The 25,250-nt window shown below is 38.9% G+C and overlaps 1 protein-coding gene across 1 annotated transcript in view; it reads left to right on the top strand.

The window, feature by feature from the left end:
• The window catches only part of COL24A1 (collagen type XXIV alpha 1 chain), a 215,866-nt gene that overhangs the window by 60,983 nt on the left and 129,633 nt on the right, over positions 1 to 25,250 (top strand). The window contains exons 6-8 of the mRNA XM_075182027.1: positions 9,056 to 9,109; positions 9,200 to 9,253; positions 18,538 to 18,582. Coding sequence (XP_075038128.1) covers positions 9,056 to 9,109; positions 9,200 to 9,253; positions 18,538 to 18,582 — 153 coding nt within the window. The remainder of the gene's footprint in view (positions 1 to 9,055; positions 9,110 to 9,199; positions 9,254 to 18,537; positions 18,583 to 25,250) is intronic.

Here is a 25,250-nt window from a genome sequence, read left to right as displayed (position 1 = left end):
TTTCAATCAGATTGTTATCAGACATCACTGTGGTTTTTTAAGCCGAATGCTGCAACACTGAGCCATTTGCCTGTCGTCATCTGAAATATTAGTCTGCGCGGTCACTATATGGAAGTTTAACCATGATAGATACTCTACTATCATGTATTGTGGGCCATGTCAGATGCTTGATTGCTTTGATCGTCCGATGGTCAGAAATAGGAGATCAAAGCAACTCCACTCCACTGTGCTGCTAGCAGTTGGGATAGGCGCTAGCTCTCCTCAGGCATGTAGTCTAAATGAGGGTCTGGTCCTCGCCAGGGACCCATGGAAGGAGGTGATGGACTTCACCCATAAGTCGGGGCCCCAGAAGTGTAGTCGGGGACAGGCCAGAGGGCGTGACACCCATCACAGGTTCAGTGTCTGGAAAGGAGCAGGAGGTCATGGTCACAAGCAGACAGGGATGACCGGAACATAAGCTTGGTCAGAAACAAGAGGTATAAGCAACCATAGTGATTAGCCAACATTAGCCAAAACATAAGTCGTTACTCAGCAACAGTGCTGTGCAGTTTGAATGTTTTTGAACCTGGTACCTGCTGACTGCGGCCACACATCAGGTAGCATAAATAAAACAGGGACATAGGGGCGTGTGCCTTAGCAAGAGCAGAACCGTGAGCTCTGCTCAACTTAACGGTATGTGACAGCTAAGCCTTGTGTGTCCACAATCTGAACAAGTATGTTGGTTTGCTTATGAACAATTAGGTGAGAAGCATTGAGGAAGCCCAGTAGTTTGTCAAATGCTAAATAGCATTTCCTTAAATCTGTCCGCAATCTGACCCAATAAAAATATTATAAAAGTGAGAGATATTAGTGAGTTCCAGCATGCCTGTCCATAATTAGGCCAAAATATATGGAAGATATGAAGATATGGTATGCTGCTTACCAGAGTTCTAGCGGGTAAGCCTATAGTCTTGCCAAATAAGATACGAGACAGCACTTCCAGGCTTAAGGCTCAGTGGAGATCGCACAGACTGATCGCCAAACGCCCGGACCTCCAGCCAACTCATACAGTTTTGATTGGCTACTTGATTGGCTACATGATTGACTAAATGAGTATACTTGCATGCTTATAAATAATTGGATAAACCCATTTTGGTCCCACTGGTCCCAATGTATCTGACTTTGGCTGACAGGGCCCTGGATCCCTCAAATACAGGCTATGAAGCAGGTACATATCTGTCAATAATATATCTTTATATCTTAGAATTTTTGAACATTTTAATAATGCAAATATTCTCATTTGGTGCTTGAAAATGTTTCGATCTATGCGCTACTTACATCATTTCTCCAGAGGAATATTAAGATGGTATTTTTTGCGCCCTCCAACAAAATAGCAGTTTGTAATTTGTGATAATTATACGTACAACCTGCTCAGCAGCCTGAACACAGAGCTGTGTTTAAGACTGCAATAAGACAGTCTAGCATTTGTGGTGGGTTTTGATTGCAGAGTGCAGAATAAGCAACAGGAAGAAGGGAATTTGGAATGCATTCCAGACCAAACAACTGTCTTTGAATAGACTTGACAGTATTTTAAGATTTTCCTAGAGAGCCTTGTAAAGTTTGCATCCATGTTCACACAGAACAAGTAAAAAGTTTTAGAAAATTTTAAGACCCTACTTAGAGTCTGTATGCGAACGAGGAGGAGTTGTTATTTACACTGAGTATACTGCTACAGTACTAGCTCTTGTCATGCTCAAAGGTGTGATGCAAATGTTTTTCTTACATGTGATAGACAGCTGCTGCACTGGAGATATTTATCTGTATACATTCATCATTAGGGAGGAACAATTAAACTCTCCCTAACCTTATGCCATTTCCCAGTGATATGCTCTCTATAGTATTTTCTATATTGAAAAGTTTACTACACTAATCAGCCCCAAACAAGGTAAAGTCTGTTCTAAGGGTTCTCAGAAGTGACAGCTCCAGCAGTGGGAATACTTATTTGTACTTAGGTAACAAATAAGTGCATTATTAGATGTTTTTAACTGCTCACTTGTATATCTATTTTGTTGTATTATTGATGGAAGCAGTTGCGGTCTTGAAACTATGAGAGGAATAAAAGAGTTCAAGGGCAGAATGATATTAATGTGCTCCTATTCCTACATACAGGCAGTCAATTTTATGGAGTGAAACAATATTCATAGAATACTAACTATGAATTCCCTTGGGACCAATGACATCGCTAAGACACTAAGAATGCAGCCTATCACTAGGAACCTGGGACATCACACAGACAGCGAGAATGCAGCCTAAGGAATGTCCAACGCAGGAGATATCGGAGATATGTCCTGCATCAGGCAAATTACCACACAATCCCGTCCATGATGCTCAATGGGAACTGCGGGATGGGCAAATTAATCAAGGTCCAAAATGCTTAGTTTTTAGGAGCTTGACCCCAATGGCAGCTCGGTGGCTTAGTGGTTAGCACTTCTGCCTCACAGCACTGCGGTCATAAGTTCAGTTTCTGACCATGGCCTTATCTGTGTGGAGTTTGTATGTTCTCCCCGTGTTTGCGTGGGTTTCCTCCGGGTGCTCCAGTTTCATCCCACATTCCAAAAACATACTAGTAGGTTAATTGGTTGCTATCAAATTAACCCTAGTCTCTCTCTTTCTCTCTCTGTTAGGGAATTTAGACTGTAAGCTCCAATGGGGTACGGAGTGATGTGAGTGAGTTCTCTGTACATCGCTGCGGAATTAGTGGCGCTATATAGCTGATGATAATGATGATGGCTAACAACATCTGAAGATAGTTGATCTACATCATACTTAATGATTGGCAAGGTGGTCTTTCCTTCAAATGTTTACTTATTTTTCTCCAAATGTATCTTTTCAGGTTGTAGCTGAAAAGTTCCGTATTTGATTAATCAGTCCTCAGAACTTTTCCCCAAAACGTTTCTGGCTTATTGAAGTAAAATCTTGCATACTTCTGATGGTGACTTTTGTGATGAGGTTGCAGGAATGGTTTCGTTCGGACATCTTCCATGTGAATAATTTTTTGTGTAAACAACGCTCTGCAGTGGATCTGGTTTTGAGTAGTTCTATTTGAGGTCTTCCAGAGCTTGACTTGACACCAATAGTTCTCCTTAACTTACGTTTCTTAATGATGTTTCTGTTTTTATAGCTTTCATCTGCATTGTAATTACCTTTTAGCTTCTTGTTCTCAGTCAACTGCTAGTAGAGGTACAACATCCTGAGCGTTTTAGAATGGTTTATTTATTTATTCAACTCAGGAATTGTCTTAATTCAAGGCCTAACAAGTCAATCAAGTTTTGAGTTTCATAAATACGTGTTAATGAATCATTAATTAAATTCAGCAAATAAACAGCAATTGTGCATTATACCCATCTTTTCATTTTGAGATTCACTGAATTGGGGAACTTGACAAGGGTTTTCTAAACATTCGCATACAACTGGTCAGTAGTGACATTCACAGAGTACTGGAGGAAACAGATATTAACAGCCAACTGATCAAAATTTTTGGGGATAAATGTACCTGTAACTAAAACTGGTTATTAGCTGTTACAGCTGTCTTATAATTGAACAGAATTGTATTGTAATAATTAAAAGGAAACTTAATTGCTATGCGAAAAACTGGTTATTAGCTGTTACAGCTGTCTTATAATTTAACAGAATTGTATAGTAATAATTAAGAGAAAACTTAATTGTTATACAAAAGTCTTGACTCTTGAGAAACCAGCTGTCTACAAGAATGGATCAAAGAATATTAAAGCAAGGTACTGTTTTGAAAAGGTGTATTTGTCTAAAAAAAAAAGTGTATTATACACTTAAAAATGGGCTTGGTGTTTAACTCTAAATTACTCCTATTGAAGTCAAGTGATTGATCTCAAATGACCTCCCAAAGTGGAGTAAAACCGCAAGTTAGTAGCTGCATGTCAAAGGTGATTAAATTTGCCAGTGGGTACCAGACCTTACAACAAATAAACGTGTGAGTAAAAACAAAGAAAAGAGATAAGTACTTGGATTGTGTAGGACAGAAATATGGTTGTTGATATAACAATAAATAGATTGTACAGTGGAACAATGTATATTAGGAATAGTAATGGGCCAGTGACATGAACTGTTTTTCAGTGGTGGGATTCAAATAAATTAACAACCGATTCTCTGTCCTAGTGACCGTTTTAAGTATACAAAAGATATACCGAAAAGTAGCTTAATATTTCATGCATTTAATGCTACAAATAATATGCATTTAATGCATATTAATATTCAAATAATAAATAATTTGATACTCAAATAATTTTTTATGCTGCTAATATCAAGAAAATAATAGTAATGAGTCATGTTATGCCATAAAGTAATGCCCCCATTTCAAATTTATTCCACAGTAATACCCCTCTTCATCACACTTTGCCATGCTGCCTTTGCTCCCCCTTCACACTCTGCTATGCTGCCTTTGCTTCCCCTTCACACTCTGCCATGCTGCCTTTGCTTCCCCTTCACACTCTGCCATGCTGCCTTTGCTCCCCCTTCACACTCTGCCATGTTGCCTGTGCTCCCCCTTCACACTCTGCCATGTTGCCTGTGCTCCCCCTTCACACTCTGCCATGTTGCCTGTGCTCCCCCTTCACACTCTGCCATGTTGCCTGTGCTCCCCCTTCACACTCTGCCATGTTGCCTGTGCTCCCCCTTCACACTCTGCCATGCTGCCTTTGCTCATCCTTGCTTCCCCTTCCTTCACTTCCCTTTTCTATCGGCTTCTTTCTTCTCTTCTCTTCTGTCTTCTTGCTTCTTGCTTGCAGACTCCTCTCTGCGCTGCTCATCACTGAACGTGCAGACGCAGCAGAGAGGAAGAGTGCCAACAGGGAGAGGTGAATATTTTTTTTAAAGGACCCTGCTCCCCCCACCAACGAAGATGGTTCACCGGTTCGCCGAACAGGGTCTAAAATTAGGTATCTGACGAACCGGTGAGAACCGGCTGAATCCCACCACTGCTGTTTTTTTCCCCCACAGTTAGTCTCTATTGATGTGTGATCAAAGCAGGAGGTCCCCGGGAGTCTGCTAACCGCCAGCCAATCATATTGTGACTAACATGGGAAACTGCTTGTAATTGGAGGAACTGTTAAGAATTTAGATTAGAGGCATTCTGAACCAGGGTTCTTAGCAGAGCTGGTGGTGTTGAATGTTATTTTTATTCCCGTGCATTACACTTTCCCATGGATTACACTTTCCCATGGATTATACTTTCCCATGGATTACAAGAAGGAGTTACCTTTGAATTACAGATAAAGACTTTTTTAAATTATTATTAATACATTAATTAATGAGTGCTTGATGTTTAATTTCAATAAAAGTTGATTTAACAATCATATGTTATATTTACACAACTTTACTAGTTTAGTATAATGGAACGGGTCTTAGGGACCCCTTACTATTATACTGGGACCACTGAGGTAGCACAACTGGCACTACATGAGGTTCCAAAATAACTCAATGCCCCAGTCCCCACAGCCCAGGAGGTCTAGGAAATAGGACTAGTGGTCTCTGGGAGGGGGAAGACACCCACATTGCGGATTTCCTTGTTATTAGTGGGAACCAACTAATGCTCATTGTCCCAGTATTTTAGTGGAACTGGTTGAAAAATGTTTTTATTTATTTATTACCTGAGCCATCCCATTTATTTCAATGACCCAGTCATTTCAATGGGGTGTCTACATGTAGCTGAAAAACCCATTGAAATGAATGGGCTGTTGAGATGAATTAGAAACTCTCCATATTGTTTGCATTCTGGATCATGCATTAGCATGGCAAATGCTAATGTGTCCAGTAGACATTAAAAACATATTTGCATGCATAAATTAATAATATTTATGTGCATTTTTACATACAATTTGAATAATAATAATAATAATAATTATTATTATTATTATTAATGGTGACTGGTATTTTTGTGCAGCAATACTGGTGGTGTGGTACAACTGAAATGAGACATTGGAATGTGTATACATGAAATATGAGCTAGTCATTTTAGATCTTAAGACATTCAGCTGCTGCCAACCGTGACTTCCCTTCACCATTTATATTAACCATTAACCAAACCTCCTTCTATACACCAGCTAGGAGTAACTGTGTGTTCCATTTGTTTGCTGGACACAGAGCCAGGACACTTGTTCTCCATGCTGCTAGAAGTTGTTCCTCACCAAATGAAGAACAGAGATGGCAACGGCAGTGACAATTGAATTTACTGTGTCCAGTAGTTGAACTGATCGCACCCCTCAGCACTACTCTGTAATGTCTCACGGCCTTCACAAAATTGTAACTGATTTGTGAGAAGATGATTATGTGTGTGTGTGTGGGGGGTAGGCACAAAGCTGATCTAAAGTGTAGCCATCTGCACACCAATGCCAGCAGGTAAGGCCCCTTGTACATTCCATCATGGAACACTTTCAGAAGGAGTCACTTGATACATGAAGTACCACAACTCAGGGCCATCTTTTCCATTGGGCACGATGGGCAGCTGCCCGGGGGCCCCACGGGCAAGGGGGCCCCATAGGCAGGGCTCTTAATGAGAATAAATAATCCTGCAAAAGAAAAAAACCTACAAGGGTCACTGAGCAAGTACATCTATCTATCTATCTCTAAATATCTATATCTGTATCTGTATACATCTATATATCTATATCTATATCTAGGGGCCCTGGTGCACTGCTTTGCCCGGGGGCCCATAATGTTGTTAAGATGGCCCTGCCACAACTCTCCAAATATAAGTGATGACATCACTACTCACCAAACAGAAAGATATACTTTATACATATTCATGACACTTGTGTATTTTATAATCATTTAGCTGTAGACAGCATGTTACCTAGCATATTTTGAAGAACAATTTGTTTTTTAAACAGTTTGTTGTACTCTTATCTAGGATTCATATTTTAGTATTCAGACAAATAATTAATTCTGCTACAAAACACCCTGTAGATTACCAAACCAATGGTAAAACCAGCATATTTAAATTAAGCTGTAAGATGTAAATTTTGTTTACAATTTTAGCTCCTGCAAAAGATAAATCTGGGCCCTACACATTGAAATCGTAGGAAAATCAGGATTTCACAGACTCAGGTGTTCCCGGATAAAGGAAGTCTAGGTGCATTCTAGTTAAAGAAAATTAGGCTCTGCCATCGAGTTTTGGGTAGAGCACAAGGAAAAGATGTTTATTACATTTTTAACACCTAATCATATAAAAAAATATAATTTGCTTTTATATATGATGATAATTCAACTTTACAGGTCTGTATTGTGCTTCAAAGGGATTATGTCTACATTTCCAATGTGCTTGCAATATGAGAAATCGTTTGTTTCACGATTTATGAACAGTGCACATGGAGTATTAGTTATACAGTACTGGCATTGTACAGCTGACTGAGTGCAAATGTATAGTTTATGTATATTTTATATCTGCTGGATGTGTGAGTGGTGTGCTTTAGATGATAATTACATACAGTCTTTCACTGCAGTGTTTTCCTGGCTGCCAAAATGACAGTATGGACTTCTGTGACATTATCACAGCCAATTTGTTCTTTGCCTTCAGTGTCTTGTTCCTAAAATTGTTATATTGAACAGCAATGGTTGCCTACACAGTGGTGACAGACATTTTGTAGGCTGCACCAATATTCATGATGTGCAGTCTATCAAGTAGCTAGAAGTATTACCATCCCTGTGACTGTAACCTATCAAGACACTAGATAGTATTAACATCAATGTGACTTTAGCCAATCAAGTGACAAGAAAGTCTTAATATCCCTGTTACTGTAGCCAATCAAGTCACTAGAAAGTCTGAAAATCCTTGCGACTATAGCCAGTCAAGTAACTAGAAGTATTACTATTCCTGTGATTATAGCCAATCAAGTCACTAGATAGTATTAACATCCCTGTGACTGTAGCCAGTCAAGTAATTACAAGTATTACCATCCCTGTTACTGAGGCCTATTAAGACATTAGTAAGCCTTAACATTCTGGTGACTGTAGCCTATCAAGACACTTGATAGTATTAACATCAATGTAACAGTAGCCAATCAAGTCACAAGAAAGTATTAACATACTTGTTACTGCAGCCAATCAAGTTACAAGAAAGTATTAACATCCCTGTTACTGCAGCCAATAAAGTCACTAGAAAGTCTGACCATCCCCGCGACTGTAGCCAGTCAAGTAATTAGAAGTATTACCATTCCTGTGATTGTAGCCTATCAAGACAGTAGTAAGCCTTAACATTCTGGTGACTGTAGCCTATCAAGACAGTAGTAAGCCTTAACATTCTGGTGACTGTAGCCAATCAAGTCACTAGATCGTATTAACATCACTGTGACTGTACCCTATCAAGTCACTAGAAATGATTAACATTCTGGTGACTGTAGCCAATCAAGTCACTAGATAGTATTAACATCCCTGTGACTCTAGCCTATCAAGTAACTAGAAATGATGAACATTCTGGTGACTGTAGCCTATCAAGTCACTAGAAAGTCTTAACATCCCTGTGACTGGTCTGTAGCCAATCAAGTCATTGGAAAGCCTCAACATTCTGGTGACTGTAGCAAGTCAAGTCACTAGAAGTATTGCTATCCAGGTGACTGTAGCCAATCAAGTCACTAGAAGTATTACCATCTCTGTGACTGTAGCCAATCAAGTCACTAGAAGTATTACCATCCCTGTGACTGTAGCCAATCAAGTCACTAGAAAGTATTACCATCCCTGAGGCATTGTGTGACCTTTGTCCTGGGTCCACTAAGGTCTTCTATTGGTGATGGATGGATAATGCAACTGGGGCCACTATTGCTAAAGCTGCCTGAGGAGATCAGATCGGCAAGTCATGGAAGAGCTGAAGCTGCTAATCCTACATCCTCATATGAGCGGGGGCTGCTGGTTACAGACATTTAATGTGGGATTATCTTCTTTCTTCATGTTCCATAAAAGCATTTCTTAGAATTACTGTCACGAAAGAAAAGAAAACCATGCTATTCATTTGACTTGTGTATTTACTGAGAGCTTTTGTTTTCTCCTATAGGGTCCAAAAGGAGATCCAGGATCCTCTCCGGGGCAAGCACCACCTGGCCAGAAGGTAATGTTTCTAATGCTTTTTCTTCTCATACTAAACCATTTGTTGATATGTGTATTAGTAACTCTCATTGTTATGCTTTCTGTATTATAGGGTGATCGCGGGTCAGTGGGTTTAATGGGAGATCGTGGTCCTCCAGGGGCAAAGGTAGTAGAATTATGTCTTTATTTTACAAGTCAATTACTGTACTGTGATAATTTTTACTTTGTAACCTTTTATAAATATTCATAACTTTCCATAAATATACACCATTGACGATAGAATAAGAATTATTTTAATGGATTGTGCATCACATACTACTGTACAAAGGGTAAAATATTGTCATGGTAATACAAGGTGTACTTAACAAAGCCTCCCATAAAAAGAGAATAAAATAACATTTACAATAGAGGGCATCCCGATGTTAAAATTAATAAGAGGATGGAATCTGGTTCCCCCCAACCTTATCTAATGTTTAATCGTAATTAAAAAAAACTTAGGCTTGTCTACATCAGGGGAGGGCTGACAAATTTTAGCCCTGGGGGCCAAGACTCAGCAGCCTATTAGGAAAACAATGCAGGTGGCCCAGTGACCCAGCCCAAGGTAGACCCTTAAGGGACCGCCTCGGGGGGGCAGATAACCCCCAGCCCAGACTGCCCCTGGTCTACATTCATATAATCACCGAAGGAAGTCCAATTTGCAGGTCAGGGCAAGGTTTCCACAGTGTAGTTTTTTCCTGTAGTGTTGGCCATCTGTTGGAACACAATTTGAAAAATTATATTTGTGTTATTTTTATTATGCTTATTGTTCTTGCGCTAACATTGCCAGTACACCTAAGAAAAACATCTGTGTAACGGCAGCTTATATGGAGATTGAAGATCGAGTTCCTTAATTTTTGCTCAAAATAAAATATAAAGAGCAGCCGGCACTTAAACTCGGTAGAGGCAGCTATTTTGTGTGCTGAACCAACAAACATAAGACCTAGAGATGTTTGAACCGGCGGCAGTATTGTTTTTTTGAACCGGTTCGTCTAATCGCTACAAGAAATAGAACATTTGTCAGAATTTCTTGAAATTTTAATTGATTAAATAAAAAATGTTAAGCTAAATTGGAGAAAGTCGACCATGTCGGAGACGATTAATGAACACATTCTGGCGTAAAACTTTTTTTAATTGCAAACCTGAAACGCGAATGACGAACTTAGAATACAATAATGTTTGCAATTCCAATAAAAAAATATTTATTTAATGTGTTTAAAAATATTCTAAAACACTAATTTTAATGTGAACGGAGAATGCAAATGGAGAAACTCAAACACAAGTCTCGGCAAATGCCATCTGTAAACATCAAATACGAATGGTGAACGCGAGCTATAAATTTCTAACCACAGATTAAAATCAACGTCAATTGGCTTTTGTACCACGGACATGTTCATGGCCATCAAACTGCTAACAATTGGTCGAATTTTAAGACGGTTCTAAGTTTCAGGAAAAACACAACTGCACCCAAGCTTAACTCTTTACAACCAACATGGTCATTAACTCAATCATCAACATCATCAACATTTATTTATATAGCGCCAGCAGATTCCGTAGCGCTTTACAATTAAAGTTAAACCTATGGCCCACCCAAACTTGCATGGTGACGCCATATTAAATTCATGTTATAGCGATCTCCCAATGTATTAGTGGGAATCTGCTTCGAGCACACAGTGCTAGTCTTGGGGAAATCGTTGACTCTTGGCTCATGACTCTACCTTACCCATTATTTTATTTGTCTTTAGTATCTGAACCTGACCTGGTCCCGCGGCTTAAAGATATTTTTACACACATCAATACGAACCAGTGACATTGTGAATGTCGACAATCACACTGTGGACATTTTTCGGCTGTCACCAGAATGGAAGTATCAGCATTTAGCCTGCTGACATTTCTATCTCGACAGGAAAACTGTCAACATTTCTAATGTCTGAAATATGACCACATCCCTTCTGTAGGAACCAGTGACTTTACAGAGGTTGCCCTCATTGACTCAGGTAGACGTCATCTTCTTTTTATCAGAAGCCACACACAGCGAAACTACCGCCGTTCATTAATTACGACACCTGCCATTGCCTGGTGCCACAGATGACCGCTGGAAGATGGACTGCAGTTGTTTAATGTCAAATCACACTCCACTTAATGATGAGTATCTGACATCATGACTGTTCAACAGGAGCCACCTAGGCCGCCTGCAGCCATGGATCATTTTTAATGACAACTAGAGATGCTCAAACCCGATGTGTACTGTTTCTTGAACCAGTTTAACAAATTCAAATATTCACTGGAATTTCTCAAATTTTTGACTAATTAAGAACATCACGCTAAATTTGAGAAAGTGAAACAGGTTTTACTATGTTCAAGTCGAATCGACCGTGCCCAGGCTGGTTTTCATGGCAAATCTTGAACGCAAAGAACAAATGTGAAAGAAAAAGTTAGAACATCAAAGTAGTGTTTGCAGTTCGAAAAACACTTTTTAATTATTTAAAATTCTTTTCTTCAACAGTGTTCAAAATAAAAATATTAACCCACCCTACCTTGAACGTGAACTGCAAAAAAAAAAAAAGAGAGCCACGAATTTGAATTGCGGTCAATTGGCCGACGTGTTCTTGGTCATCGAACCAGTGACATTCGAGGCATCTCTAATGACAACCATCTTATACACTTTTGTATACTCTTGTTTTACAATTATGTACTATTGTATTATATTGTTTCTTATAATAGTATATGTAAATTAAATTATACCATCACAGTGGTGCCTATACCTGCCCTCAATTAAGCTTTTGTAGAGGGTCAGTATATTTGGTACTAGTGAGCATAGGGTGATATTGAGTACTAAATATATTATATACGTTTGAGGTTTACCACTTTTTTTCAATTCTTTGCATCTTAACAACCTTAAGAATGACTTCATAAACAGAGAACCAAGGTCACAGAGCCGCATGTATACCCAGAACCCAGCTACTGGACTAAAGGCAGAGGACCAAGACAAACCATGTATCTATAGCAGTGACATATAATTCACAGCTAGCGGTATGAGGAAACTACATTCCACTTTCCATAATGATGACAGGCTAAAGGAAATATTCCCGCAACCACCTCTCCTTGCAGACAGGCAGCAGGCAGATCTAAAAAGTCCTCTGATTAAGAGTTGCCTTTCACAACCCGACACCAACGGAACATATCCCTGTGGGCGCAAAGCATGTAAAACATGTCCATACATCATTTCTATACACAAAATACCAATTCCTAATTCGGCAGAGGGGTATAGCAGTCTGGGTGTATAGACCACAGCATGAGTCAATGTAGCATTACTAATAACATGCATGACATGCCTGCATATAACAAACAGACTTGTCTTCGGATAAGGTTGAAACAGCGCAGTTTTACTGTGGAACAAACAAAAAAATAAACCATAGTTGGACGACATTGTTGCAGGTCTGACCACATCCTAAAGAATATGCACATTGGCAAATTAAATTGATGAAAAATCCTGGGGGTATATTTACTAAACTGCGGGTTTGAAAAAGTGGAGGTATTGCCTATAGCAGCCAATCAGATCCTAGTTATCATTTATTTAGTACATTCAAAAAATGACAACTAGAATGTAATTGGTTGCTATAGGCAACATCTCCACTTTTTCAAACCCGCAGTTTAGTATATATACCCCTTGGAATTTAAACTTGGAAAAAAAATCGAAACCTTTCAAACAGCTTTTAACTGGAGGTCGGAATTTATGGTAAAATATCTTTCACAAACTATGAATTGTGATTTAGTTCGGTGAATAACTGTGGAGACTCACAACTCATACCTATATCATCAGCTGCAGAAAGTGCAGTTTCTAAATGGTTCTCCTGTATCTGCTAAAATAATCACAACCATCTTCATCTATTTATATAGCGCCACTAATTCCGCAGCGTTGTACAGAGAACCCACTCACATCAGTCCCTGACCCAATAGAGCTTACAGTCTAACTTTCCTAACACACACACACAGACCGAGAGAGATTGAGAGAGAGAGACTAGGGTCATTTTGATAGCAGCCAATTAACCTACTGATATGTTTTTGAGTAAGAAGACAACCTAACACTTAACACCTGTATAACTTGTGTTCCCCAACAAATGCGTGTTTCACATTCCAGTTGTTTATGGGCCTGATTCATCAAGTCACGCATACTGAGTGCAAGCTGCGTTTCTTACAAAGTGCGCGGAATTTAGGATTATGCACGCCCAAGTTAAGCAAGGAGCGGTTCTGAAGATACGTGCACTGATAAATTCGGGTGTAGGTCTGCTCAGCTGTACAACACAAGACACTGCCGGATATGTACAATACCTATGCGGAATATAAATTTGCAAAAGAATGCACATAAAAAAAATAAATTAATATAATAATATAGGCATGATAAAACAGAAAAAAGTTGGGTTTTTTTGTAATGTTTTGTCCCCCCCCCCCAAAAAAAAAAAAATATATTATGATGTTCTTAATGTCTACTGAACATAAAATACATTATTACGGTTGCTCCTGATTGCAAACACATGTTATAGCATGCCTACGCGACTGTCATCACTACTGATCAGGACTAGCCCTGTAGCTGGACCAAGAGAATCGGCAGAAAAGCTAGTAACTTTGAGATGCCCCAAGCTTGAACTGGGCATGGCACTCCCTTACTGTACATTGACTATGGGTGATCGCCCCTTCCCAGCCCTGTTCCCTTCCAGAAATTATAAGCTGTAGTAAGTGTATTTTGCGTATGAAGATGAGTTGAATGTGGCTGCGTTTAGTTGCGTATCGCTCGGTTCTGGGCATACGCAAATCAAATTTGCAGTCGCTGAATATCGGCAGAGAAGTGCCTTGATAAATCCATACTTACCAACTCTCCCTGAATGTCAGGGAGACTCCCTGAAATAGGGATGATCTCCCTCACTCTCTGAAGAGTCTGGCATTCTCCCTGATGCTGAGCCAGTACAAGACGTGGTTGGCTTCGCCATCTGTGGCATGATGACGGTTCAGAAAATGTGTCCTATGTCCAGGTATTGATGCCTATGGAGGTGGCCATTTTCATGGAGACCAAGATTTAATCAAAGACTGACAGGTAAGACAACATGACTCCAGTAGTGGAGACAGAAATGTAAAAGACACTTCAGTCTCTAGAGATTCATTAGCTGCGTTTCTTTAACGCATAGTTGCCTACTCTCCCGGAATGTCCGTAGACTCACGCATTTCTGGGAGACCTCCTGGGAGGACAGGACAGCCTCCCGGTTCTCGCCCCTGCTGTAAATGGCCAAATTTGTGACAATCGTTTATCCGCACGCCCATCTCCCCTGGAATCTCCCTGAAGCCAACGAGGAAAATTTAGCAAGTGTGGATCAATCAGGCCCTATATATTTATCTGTTCCTTCCCCTTTTATGTTCCCCATATTTGTATTTTTCTAGAATCCTGTACCCTAAATTTTTTATTTATCTTTATTTGTAATCTGCCACAGGGATTCGTTCACACCACATGCAGGGAAAATGGCCAACACGCATGAAAACTAACACATGCTTTCTGATGCTTTTTTTTCATGTGGTTTTCATGTGTTGCGCTTTTCCAAGTAGAACCTATAGGAAGCACACGTTACTGCATGAGAAATAGGGTGTTCTGTATTCGAACATTTTAAATGTAATGTTCAAATTTTAGAGCACAATGGCAGGAGTGGCCACTTCTGCCCTCAGGCCGTGGCGAAACGCGCCCTGCAGTGATGCAATAGTGTATTTTCACCATGGGGGGCGGGGCCAAAAAGACAATATACACCGCAAATCACATCATGGAGGCTCCCATCCTGTTCATCTCACTAGGAATTGGGCAGGATGTGGGAGAATGACCTGCTCTCCTGGGTATCCGGGAGACCTACCTGGAATTCGGGAGTCTTCCAGACATTCTGGAGAGTAGGGAAGTATGGCAAATATACCTGTTAGGAGGCCTATTGTTTACATCTGCTATAGACCTGGTGCAAATACATACTGATGAGAATATGGGCGAATCTCTAGATGTGTACTGCTTATCATATAGGTGGAAATCCTCTATTGTTCTGTACTTTTTTTTTTTTTTTTTTACAGTAATGTACTTCCATTTTGCAACCAACTCTGCATCAGCCTCCCGTCTTTCTTAATTATTATGGTCATTGATTAGCATCGGGAGTAATTAACAACGTTCAAAAACTGCAAATGTGACCTATAGAAACCAACCAATAATTTGCTTTAATTCTCTAACCACTAGTTTGACCAGCGCTGATTGGTGATTGGCTGCTGCAGGTTTCTGCATTTTTACACTTGATTAGTAAATAGCCCCCAGTGTTTGCACGGGATAGAATGTGATTAGATAGCAGCATTTCCAGGATAAAATAATTTGTTCTCTCAGTGGGAGCGTCAAGATAAAAGGTGACATGACAAATCACTTGTAAGCTAGAGTAGCACTAAGCGTGTAAAGGCAGACTTCTGGAATGTTAATGACCATGATATAATGTTTCTACTTGTTTATGTTGACAGTTGTTGATAATTACATATTATCGCTTTAGTTGTTCTTTTATACTCCTTTATCAATAGCCATGATTACTGTTATTTGTATGTATGTTTGTGACATGGTATATGAACATCTGTTTATTTATGTTTTTATCAAAGGATGTATGTAGTTTAGGTCTTCGTTTAAGCTGCTGAAGGGGCGATTTGAACTGCAAGTTTGTTTCTCCCCCAGACCGAACCAGCCACAAATCAGTACAGATGGGCCCAAAATAATGCCACTTGGTGAACATCTGATTGGGATCGATTAGGTGGTTGTAATTGGGTGCCAACCAGTATGGGGATTTGCTGGGCGGCGTGGTGGATGTACAGTGAGAGAGGTAAATCAGTCTTGCTTTGTTATTTAGGACAGATTGAAGCTGAGATAGATGGATAAGCGGAATTCTAAACAGGAGGAGGTTGCAGTAGTCGAGGTGGGAGAAGATGAGAGAATGGATGAAAGTACTATTATAACTACTGTGGCTTGATAACATTGATAACGATGGTGTCAAATGCTGAGTGATGTGCAGTAGTGATTAAAATCATTGTTGCAAATTACCTGTGTGCTTTTAGCCTTCGAATATAAGTCAGTCACCAAATGGTTAACTTAATTATGCAATAGAAACTGTTTCTGTGTGACGTCACATGATTATAGTGAAGGTAATTTACAAAGAGCAGCTGATGAGCACAGCAAAACGCGTTGGTTTCGCACTTCGTAAATGACCTGTATATGTAACACTGGGATCTTCATGGACTTCATATATAAAATTGTCTGCATTATTTCAGGGAGACACCTCTAATTAAAAGCTAAACCATACAACTATTTTAGTGGGACTCTTAAAATGATTGTAAATAAAAAAGAACTTGAATTAGTAGCTTCCTCTCATCTCGTTCCAAGTGTTTGTACTGACGTTCTACACCAAACATAAAACACTGTAAATCACGTGCTGGATATGCAATACCAGATGCTTTGCCTCCCACTTTTGTATTTCTTAACAAAACATTTTCCAGCATTTGGACCTTATTAATGTTTGGTATTTTTATTTACATGATAATTAACTAGAATCTTTACCTGGCGAGAGTAATTTACAAACCGGAAAAAATCTGGAGGAGCAGCGCGGTTTTTTGCCTTAATGTGCATCACAATTTGCTTAATGGAAATGCTTCTATTCTATTGGTCGGGTGACGTCACAAAGGACATTCTGGAGAAAGCCACTCAAAGTCCAGCGTACTATCACTTTGTACCACCCCCGAAATTGCGTGATTTCACGAACAGCATTTCCGCTGTGTGTCCACATTTTGGCCGATTCGTAATGATCAATTTGTCGAGGCCTACAATGTACTAAATAAATGAAAGCTAGAATCTGATTGGTTGTATAAGCAACATCTCCACTTTTCCAAACCCGCAGTTTAGTAAATCTAGCCTTAAAAGTGTGTCTCATTGATTTCTCCGATTCCTGATAATGATCCATAAGAGAAAAAAAAAACATGCATGCAATTTTTCAGAAACATCACCCATGAAAGACCAACACACCCTTACTTCACTAAATTATTAAAGCTGGAAGACTCGAGACTTCACCGGCCAATCACAACGGCCAATTTAAGAAAATGCTTGTACTTGAATAGCCATTGTACGGGAGACCCAGGAACTCCTCCTGTGTAATTATTTAGCGTCAGTCATGGATAATGTGCTGGTCTTTTTATATGAAGATTTTATTTAGTTTTGGTTTTTTTTTTCATGTGAACTACATCAGAAGGAAGAAAATAATATTTATGTTTCCTAAATTTCTGCTCCGTCTAGCTTTATTTATCAGAAAACCACACCCACAATTTTAAAATAAACTTTAATTTAAAAATGAAAATCACCCAAATCCTCATTTACCATTTGATGAAGTAAAAAAAATATATATTTTCTTTCTTTCTTGAGCCATCATAGCCCAAGTGAAAACGAAAAGCTAAACAAAAACCCCCATAAAAAAATCACCCGCCTGCATACTGTGACCGTCCAACACACCCCTTTACCAGCCAGCCAATCACGAGTGTCCAGTGTGGGAGTACTACAGATCAGCAAAGAAGAAAAGAAGATTTCTTTTTTTGTATTTAATTAAGTGGAGAACAACGGTGTTTGTGGAATCTGTTATTCAATTAAACTTTATTTTAAAATTGTGTGTGTATGTATTTTGTTTACTATTTTTGGTGTAAAGGGTAGGTGTCTTATGGGGCCCTAGTCCATAATAGTCTGACCACTGTAGTGACAAAATAACCTGCCTAACGATTGGAAAAAGGTTTGTATCCCAATGCCAGTACAATTGAGGTGGTTCAACTGGTGAAAGCAGATTCTGTTTTGTTTGATAGGCAGCATAGTCCGTGAAACTTAATTAGGAGGTGCAGAACTGTAGGTAACCTAGTGGTATCTGCACAAGGAGGGCAAGAGACAACGGTGAGGATAATCCATAAATGGCTGTACACGGTACTTGTAAACTAAAGAGCCTACATACACATTTTATTAGAAGAAAAATGACCATGAGGGTCTAATTAATTTAAATGTCAATAGCCCAGTAATGGTGGGTTTATCCTGTCATATCAAACTTCCTACATGATCCATTTCACTGTAAGAAATCGGTCTGCTCATATTATTCCCACATGTTTCGTAACTGCAATAACATGGTCTGAATGGAATATTGGATGAATAAAGAGCTTTCAATTTGTATTTAATTTAGCTCAGATTATGGCCACTAGTAATTAAGTGGAAAACAAGACAAGACAATTGTTTGGCAATGCAATGCTTTGTGTTGGAAGGTGCAGGAAGTCAAATGCACATTTTTAAGCAGGAAACTGAATTTGTACTTAAGTTTTTATTCTGTTCTTTTCTCGCTATAGGGTGCTAGAGGTTATCCCGGACCACCAGGGCCACTAGGAGAGAAGGTATGTTCAAATCGAGGTGTGGTTAATTTAATTGTATAATAATAAAGTACCTTGGCTGTAAGTTTGTCTACTAACACTTCTCCAACAGTAGAATTAGGAATCAAACTTCTCCTCTTTATAGTCATTTGGAAAACAAAGTCCTGGGGGTAGATGTATCAAGCTGAGAGTTTTCCGGTGGAGATGTTGCCTATAGCAACCAATCAGATTCTAGTTATCATTTTGTAGAATGTACTAAATAAATGATAGCTAGAATCTGATTGGTTTTTCAAACCCGCTGGAAAACTCTCGGCTTGATACATTTACCCCCTGAAGTTCTATTTATTGAACACATAATACTAAGAAGGGCAGCTTAGTGGGTTTCATATAGAAGTTTTTCCTACTTTTATACAGTAGTAATTTGCTGCACAGACTCCACTGCTGAAATCCGATTGGAGTATTTTCATTGAAGTGTTTTTTCCCCACTTGAGGTTAGACAAAAACAATTGAAAAATAAGTAAAAACAGGGGAAAAGAATAATTTGATATCGTCAAAATCCATTGTTGAACTGGAAATTTATAAGTGATGGTATTGAAAATGTAAATGAATGGAATGTCTTTGTTTTACGATGAAGGCAATAGGAGAGCTGACGGTATGGCATACCATCGTATACTAACACACTTCCACCACTGATCAAAATAGGAAAAAATGCTTTTGATTAATAAAGCATTTATTCCTATACTGAGCCGCTGTTATCGCCATCCTTATCTGTATAATTGATGAAAACCCTGTGACAGATTGTCTCTTGTGTCGCTGATATGTGTGCTATAAACTATTTTAGTGGAGATTTTTGTTGTGAAAGAGGACCAGTCACCAAGTCCTCTGACATTTTCTTTTGGTTCAAAACACTATGTAGTTAGCAGGGGAGAAAAAAACAATGTATGGGGTTCTTGGTGGGCTAGAGTAAGATTATTTTACTGAAAGTGTTGGATACTTCCCGAATGTCCCTATTTTGGTAGGATGTCTTGATTAGCATCCCACAAAAGGAGCGTGGTTTAATGGTGAAGTGAGGGGTTTTAAAATCGAATGCAGTCCTTTGTGGGCAGAGTTTGCCCATACCTAGGCGGAGTTTGGATGGGATGGGGCTTGTTTTGACCCGCTTTCGGGATTCTGCGTGTTGGAGCTCTGGTGTAAGTTTATGTGCTATGGTCTCTCCCATGGCAGCTCTCCAGCTGTGCCGTCTGGAGAAAGCCAGCCTGGGAGAGAGCATTTCCTGCTGAATAACATGCTCTACACAGTTTATTTCCAGTGCATAAGGCAAGTAAAAATAACACAAAAGGAGCTGGTGACAGGTGATTTTTAATTCCCCAACCCTTATTACATCCTCCCCATTATGGGCATATGTTTTATTTACACTTGTAAATCCAGGAGCATTGTACAGACACTGAAGACTATTTTTGAAGGGATGGCAGAAGTAGAACTGTTTTATGGTACATACACACGGGAGTTAAAATTATGCCGTAAATTGCCCTTTTTTGGTGTGAAAATACAGATAAATCATTTTACCAAATATAACCGTACATTTATGTCTTCAGCTGGATAGGGGTACACCGAGCAGAACCGCCACAAAACAGGGCTCAATTTCTAGTGCTGAATATCAAGGCACTGTTTTTCTGCAATGTATATTTTACAGATGCATCCACTACTCAAGAGAAGAAAAGGATCTGTATTATACAGAGTTATGAATTAATCATTTACATCTGAAAGCTTATATGGCTGAAATTGATGCAACACCAACAGGAATGTCTATATTCACAAATATCTTCATAAAAATAACAAAACAATATATCAGAAATATACCAACATTAGGAAGGACTGAAAGTGAATAAATGACTAGGGGACAGCACAGTGGCTCAGTGGTTAGCACTTCTGCCTCATAGTGTTTGGCTCATGAGTTCAATTCCCTTATCTGTGTGGAGTTTGTATGTTCTCCCCGTGTTTGCGTGGGTTTCCTCTCGGTGCTCCGGTTTCCTCCCACACTCCAAAAACATACTAGTAGGTTGATTGGCTGCTATTTAAATTGACCTTAGTCTCTTTTCTCTGTGTATGTTAGGGGAATTAGACCGTAAGTTCCAATGAGGCAGGGACTGATGTGAATGAGTTATTTGTACAGCGCTGCGGAATTAGTGGCGCTATATAAATAGCTGATGAAGATGATGACTTATGTATATAGTGCACTGGCTTGTGGGCTTGTGAAACGCATGAGGGTCTATAGCAGAGTTGTTCACTGACCCCCGTGTTTTGGTTTTGGATCTAGATTAACTTCATGTTTTGGCTTTGGCAAAACCGCCCTTGTGTTTTGGTTTTGGTTTTGGATCCCTATTTTTTTTTCTAAAATCCCTATTTTTTTTTTCTAAAATCAGGTAATGTTTTGTTCCTACATTATTATTAACCTCAATAGCATTAATTTCCAGTCAATTCCAGTCAATTTTTGTCAAGTGACAAGATCACTGCTACCCCTCCTGTTTCTGTATGAGCAATGGCACTGAGCAATGGCACTGAAGACTGGAGAGCGACAAGAACACTGCTACCCCTGTTTCTGTGTGAGCAATGGCGCTGGATCACCTGGGGAGGGAGGTACTTATGGAATCCAAAGCCTGCGGAATCCAACAACGCAACAATGACATTTTGCTTCGATTTAGATCCAAGGATGCGCAAAAGTACCAAGTCGGCTTGCGAGCCTTCTCGGATCCCCTAAGTTCCGGTGGGCTCAGTTTTCAAAAAACCGAGCCCGAGCATCTCTAGTCTATACAGGATGTAACGTGAATTGCACCATGTTGGGTGATTGTGACTGATTCTTGAGTTATTCTGCCGTGCATCAAAGCTTTTGAAACCTTACATTCAAATAAATGAGAACATACTGTAAACACAGCAGTCAAGAAGTTTTTATAAATGCATTCACTGTTTAGACATGTTTAAAAAACACAGATTGAATGTATTTGTAAACACATATCAAACACATCTAAGCTCATATTAAATGCATATATAAATACAATAAGGCTTACATGTGGTTTTACTTGCATGTTAACACGCAATAAAAATATATTTTAAATGCCAGTATGTACGTACCCTTAGCCGGGCTCTGCCCATTCAACGCCTGTGTTAGATGGGGTTGGCGTATTCTCCTGCACACAGTTCTGCTATTGGGGGAGTGGGGATGTTACTTAAACTATTGGGTTTTTTTGTGTGTGAATTTAACCTTTAAAATTGTACCAAAGCTACTAGCTGGAGAGCATTGTACCAAAGCAGTGTATAAAATACATGTTTCTATTAAAATAAATTACAGATTTCAATTATTTTTAATCCTACATTGCATATTAAATTGCATATTTATAGCGTTCCTGAGAAATAAAACTTGCTAACAAAATATATGTGCCATCATCATTTAACACATGCTTTAATATAAGTATTTGTTAAGGTGTAAATGCTTCTTCTAGTTACGATTTTTTATTTAAAGCTGCACTTCCACATAGGGAAATATTTTAAAATATTAACGTGCTCCTTCCACCTTGCTAGGGCCTCAGGGGCTGCTATGTGCAACCGTTTTTCCGGGTTACTGCTGTTTCTCTACAGAACCTGCTAATCCATTAAGCTAACTATCTTTAAATGACATAAGAATGGGTGTGTGAGCAGGAGGACCAATCACAAGCTGCAGTTTCTTTAGTGCAGCTTGTGATTGGTCCTAGGCGGCAGTGCAGCTCTAAGAGACGTCTATTTTTCCCTTTTTCCTGGATACAAAATAAACCTACTAATGGAGGACAGCAGAAACTTTACAATAAGTTACCTCACCTGACATGCATTGGATGCTTGTGGTTTCTCACCTACCACCAGGGTTTTAATTATCACAAAACATTATTGAAAAATGTACATTTTTTTATTTAAGTTGCTTTTAGCAACTTGTTCCAATATGTGCTAAAACAAGTTGAGGTGTGCTTAAATTAATATCAAGACAGACGTTATTAAAAGGAATTGGCAAGCAGCTGCTCATCGCCTTGAGCGCTCTATTTTTTTTTGTTATAAAATAAATTAGCACCAAAATACTTGTTAATCTTATGAGGGGATTACAGGTCTCTCTGGTCCTGTAGGGATGGGATGTCTTCATATTACCAGCCATGTGGATTAATCGCTGTGTGAGTCGTCATCCCAGCAGTATAATTGGCAATGAACCCTAATACCCCTGCTCTGATATACCAAGGGGTAAATTGATCAAGCTGCGGATTTGAAAATGTGGAGATGTTGCCTATAGCAACCAATCAAATCCTACTTATCTTTTTATTTAGTACATTCTACAAAATGACAGCTGGAATATGATTGGTTGCTATAGGTAACATCTACTTTTTCAAACCCGCAGCTTGATAAATTTACCACCAAGAGTCTCTTTACATAATTTTTTTTGACATGGTGCCAGTGTATGAAAACTGTTTTGTCCCTAGGAAAATTACAGGAAGGTGAATATTTCTCTCTAGACCTGATTATTCTGGGATATTGAATATATGACCTCTGAGAAGCTGGCCTGCATTTAAGAGCCCTAACATTTTCAGCTATGTTAAAGTACACTTTGATGCTCTATAATTCAAAACTGGAACTTCATTTATTAGTATATGGCAATAGGGCTGGTTTTCTATCACCATTTTTCAGAGTGGTAGAAAACCAACTATCACCATAATTTAGCAATAAAATCTTGCTGTGGCAGCTGAGCGATCGTGAGATGGAGATTGTAGAAGAAAGCTCCCGCTGCTGTCTTCAGCAGTAACCCCTTGATGTATAGGATGAAGCCCTATTTACGGTGAAAACACCCTTAATACATTTACCCCCGGATGTTTAAGATAATATTTAAAGCCTAATTAAGTTGTCAAAATGTGCAAAACTCTGCATCCAGTTGCGGAATTGGGCAAATATTTTATGTAACCATTTTTAAAAAGTGACTCAGCTCTAAAAAAGGCTATATATCAGATATATATATATATATATAATCAAACTGGTTTCTCTGCTACATCTGGCTATCCAGGATACTTATCATTTGCTAAACTTTGTTCCAAGAGTAAATTAGATTTTGCTGAAATAATTTTAAATATTATGGACTTGTTTAATAAGACTTTTACATGTTTTGTTTACACTGGAGGGATTTGTGGTTTCTTTGAGTTCCAACCTTAATGGTTTCTCTGCTTAGATAATTTAGGATAACTAATCCTTTATATTTGCCTATCAGCTACATGCAGTAGTCGGAGCTACGTAGATATCTGTTTATTATAGGGAGAAGCTGTATCTCCAGATAATATACCCACAGGGCTTTCCCCTATCTATCAAAGTCCCGGATATCTATCGCTGGGTATTGCTGGCCACAGCTTTTGCCGGGTGTCTCATGTGCATGCTGGCATTTGTAGTGCCACAAGTGTGCAGCCCTTTCCATTCTATTGTTTTTAAGCAGCTTCTCAAATAATAACTTTATATATTTCTGCAACTACAACAGTTGTTTTCTTTGTTGTTATTGCAATTATTAATATTATTCCCTGCGTTTATGGCACATTTCTCTACATCTATCTTTACTAACTTTTTATGATTTACTCATGGTAGGTGAAAGATTATCCCAATTAGGCATTTTATGGTGCTTTAAATCTATTTATACTATTCGGGTTTAGTTATCGTTCAGACAGTAAGAAGCCCTCCTACCTGGCTCATAGGACCTTGGTTGCTTCAATCACCTGCCCAGAAAATTAAATCAGCAATATGTTTGTACACATTGCAGATTCCCAACAAATGGTGAAGTGTGGTATATTACAAACCAAAGGGTATATTTACTAAACTGCGGGTTTAAAAAAGTGGAGATGTTGCCTATAGCAACCAATCAGATTCTAGCTGTCATTTTGTAGAATGTACTAAACAATTGATAACTAGAATCTGATTGGTTGCTATAGGTAACATCTCCACTTTTTCAAACCTGCAGTTTAGTAAATCTAGCCCCAAGATTACAAATTTCCAATATTTTGCTTAAGACCTCAATGTGATGAAAGAGGAAATGGGAAAGTGTCTCCAAGTTTCCTCAAAAGTACAATTTTCTTCTCATGGGAGTTGACTTAGATTACCAAGGCAAGATGTCTTCCTGTTAAAGATAGCCGCAGTATTTGATCTGTAATTCTGATTTTAGTTCTGTGAATAGAAAAACATTCCTCCTACCAGCAAATTCGGCTTTTAATGTGTATACTATTGGCCACTTAACAGAGCTCCTTGTAAAAAAAGACATACATTTGACATCACTCACATCTGACGCTCCAATCCGGATTAGTCAATAATCAGCTATTAACACCGGGCACTGAACATCCAGGGCCTGATGTTGAATTAGGAGTAAAGCAAAAAAATTAGCAAACTTGCACCTTGGCAAAACCGTGTTGCATTCGAGGGGAGGAGGGTAAATTTAAAATGTAGGGTCAGATTTATAGTTGGGATACAGCATGTCATAGCTCAACTTTAAATTTCAGTGTAAAAATAAAGCTATCAAGTATTTGTGTGCTACATGAAAAAACAGCCAGTATTTTGCTTGCGTGCAAAAAAAATGTTAATTTGTACCCCTTGTATTGTAACATGGTGTGTTCAGGTGCAAAGTTGCTACTTTTTGTTTTGCTTTGCTCCTAACT

Source organism: Mixophyes fleayi, chromosome 8 (assembly GCF_038048845.1).
Source record: "Mixophyes fleayi isolate aMixFle1 chromosome 8, aMixFle1.hap1, whole genome shotgun sequence".
Taxonomy (NCBI): Eukaryota; Metazoa; Chordata; class Amphibia; order Anura; family Limnodynastidae; genus Mixophyes; species Mixophyes fleayi.
The sequence above is the reverse complement of the archived record's forward strand: the minus strand, read 5'-3'. Positions and strand labels throughout refer to the sequence as shown.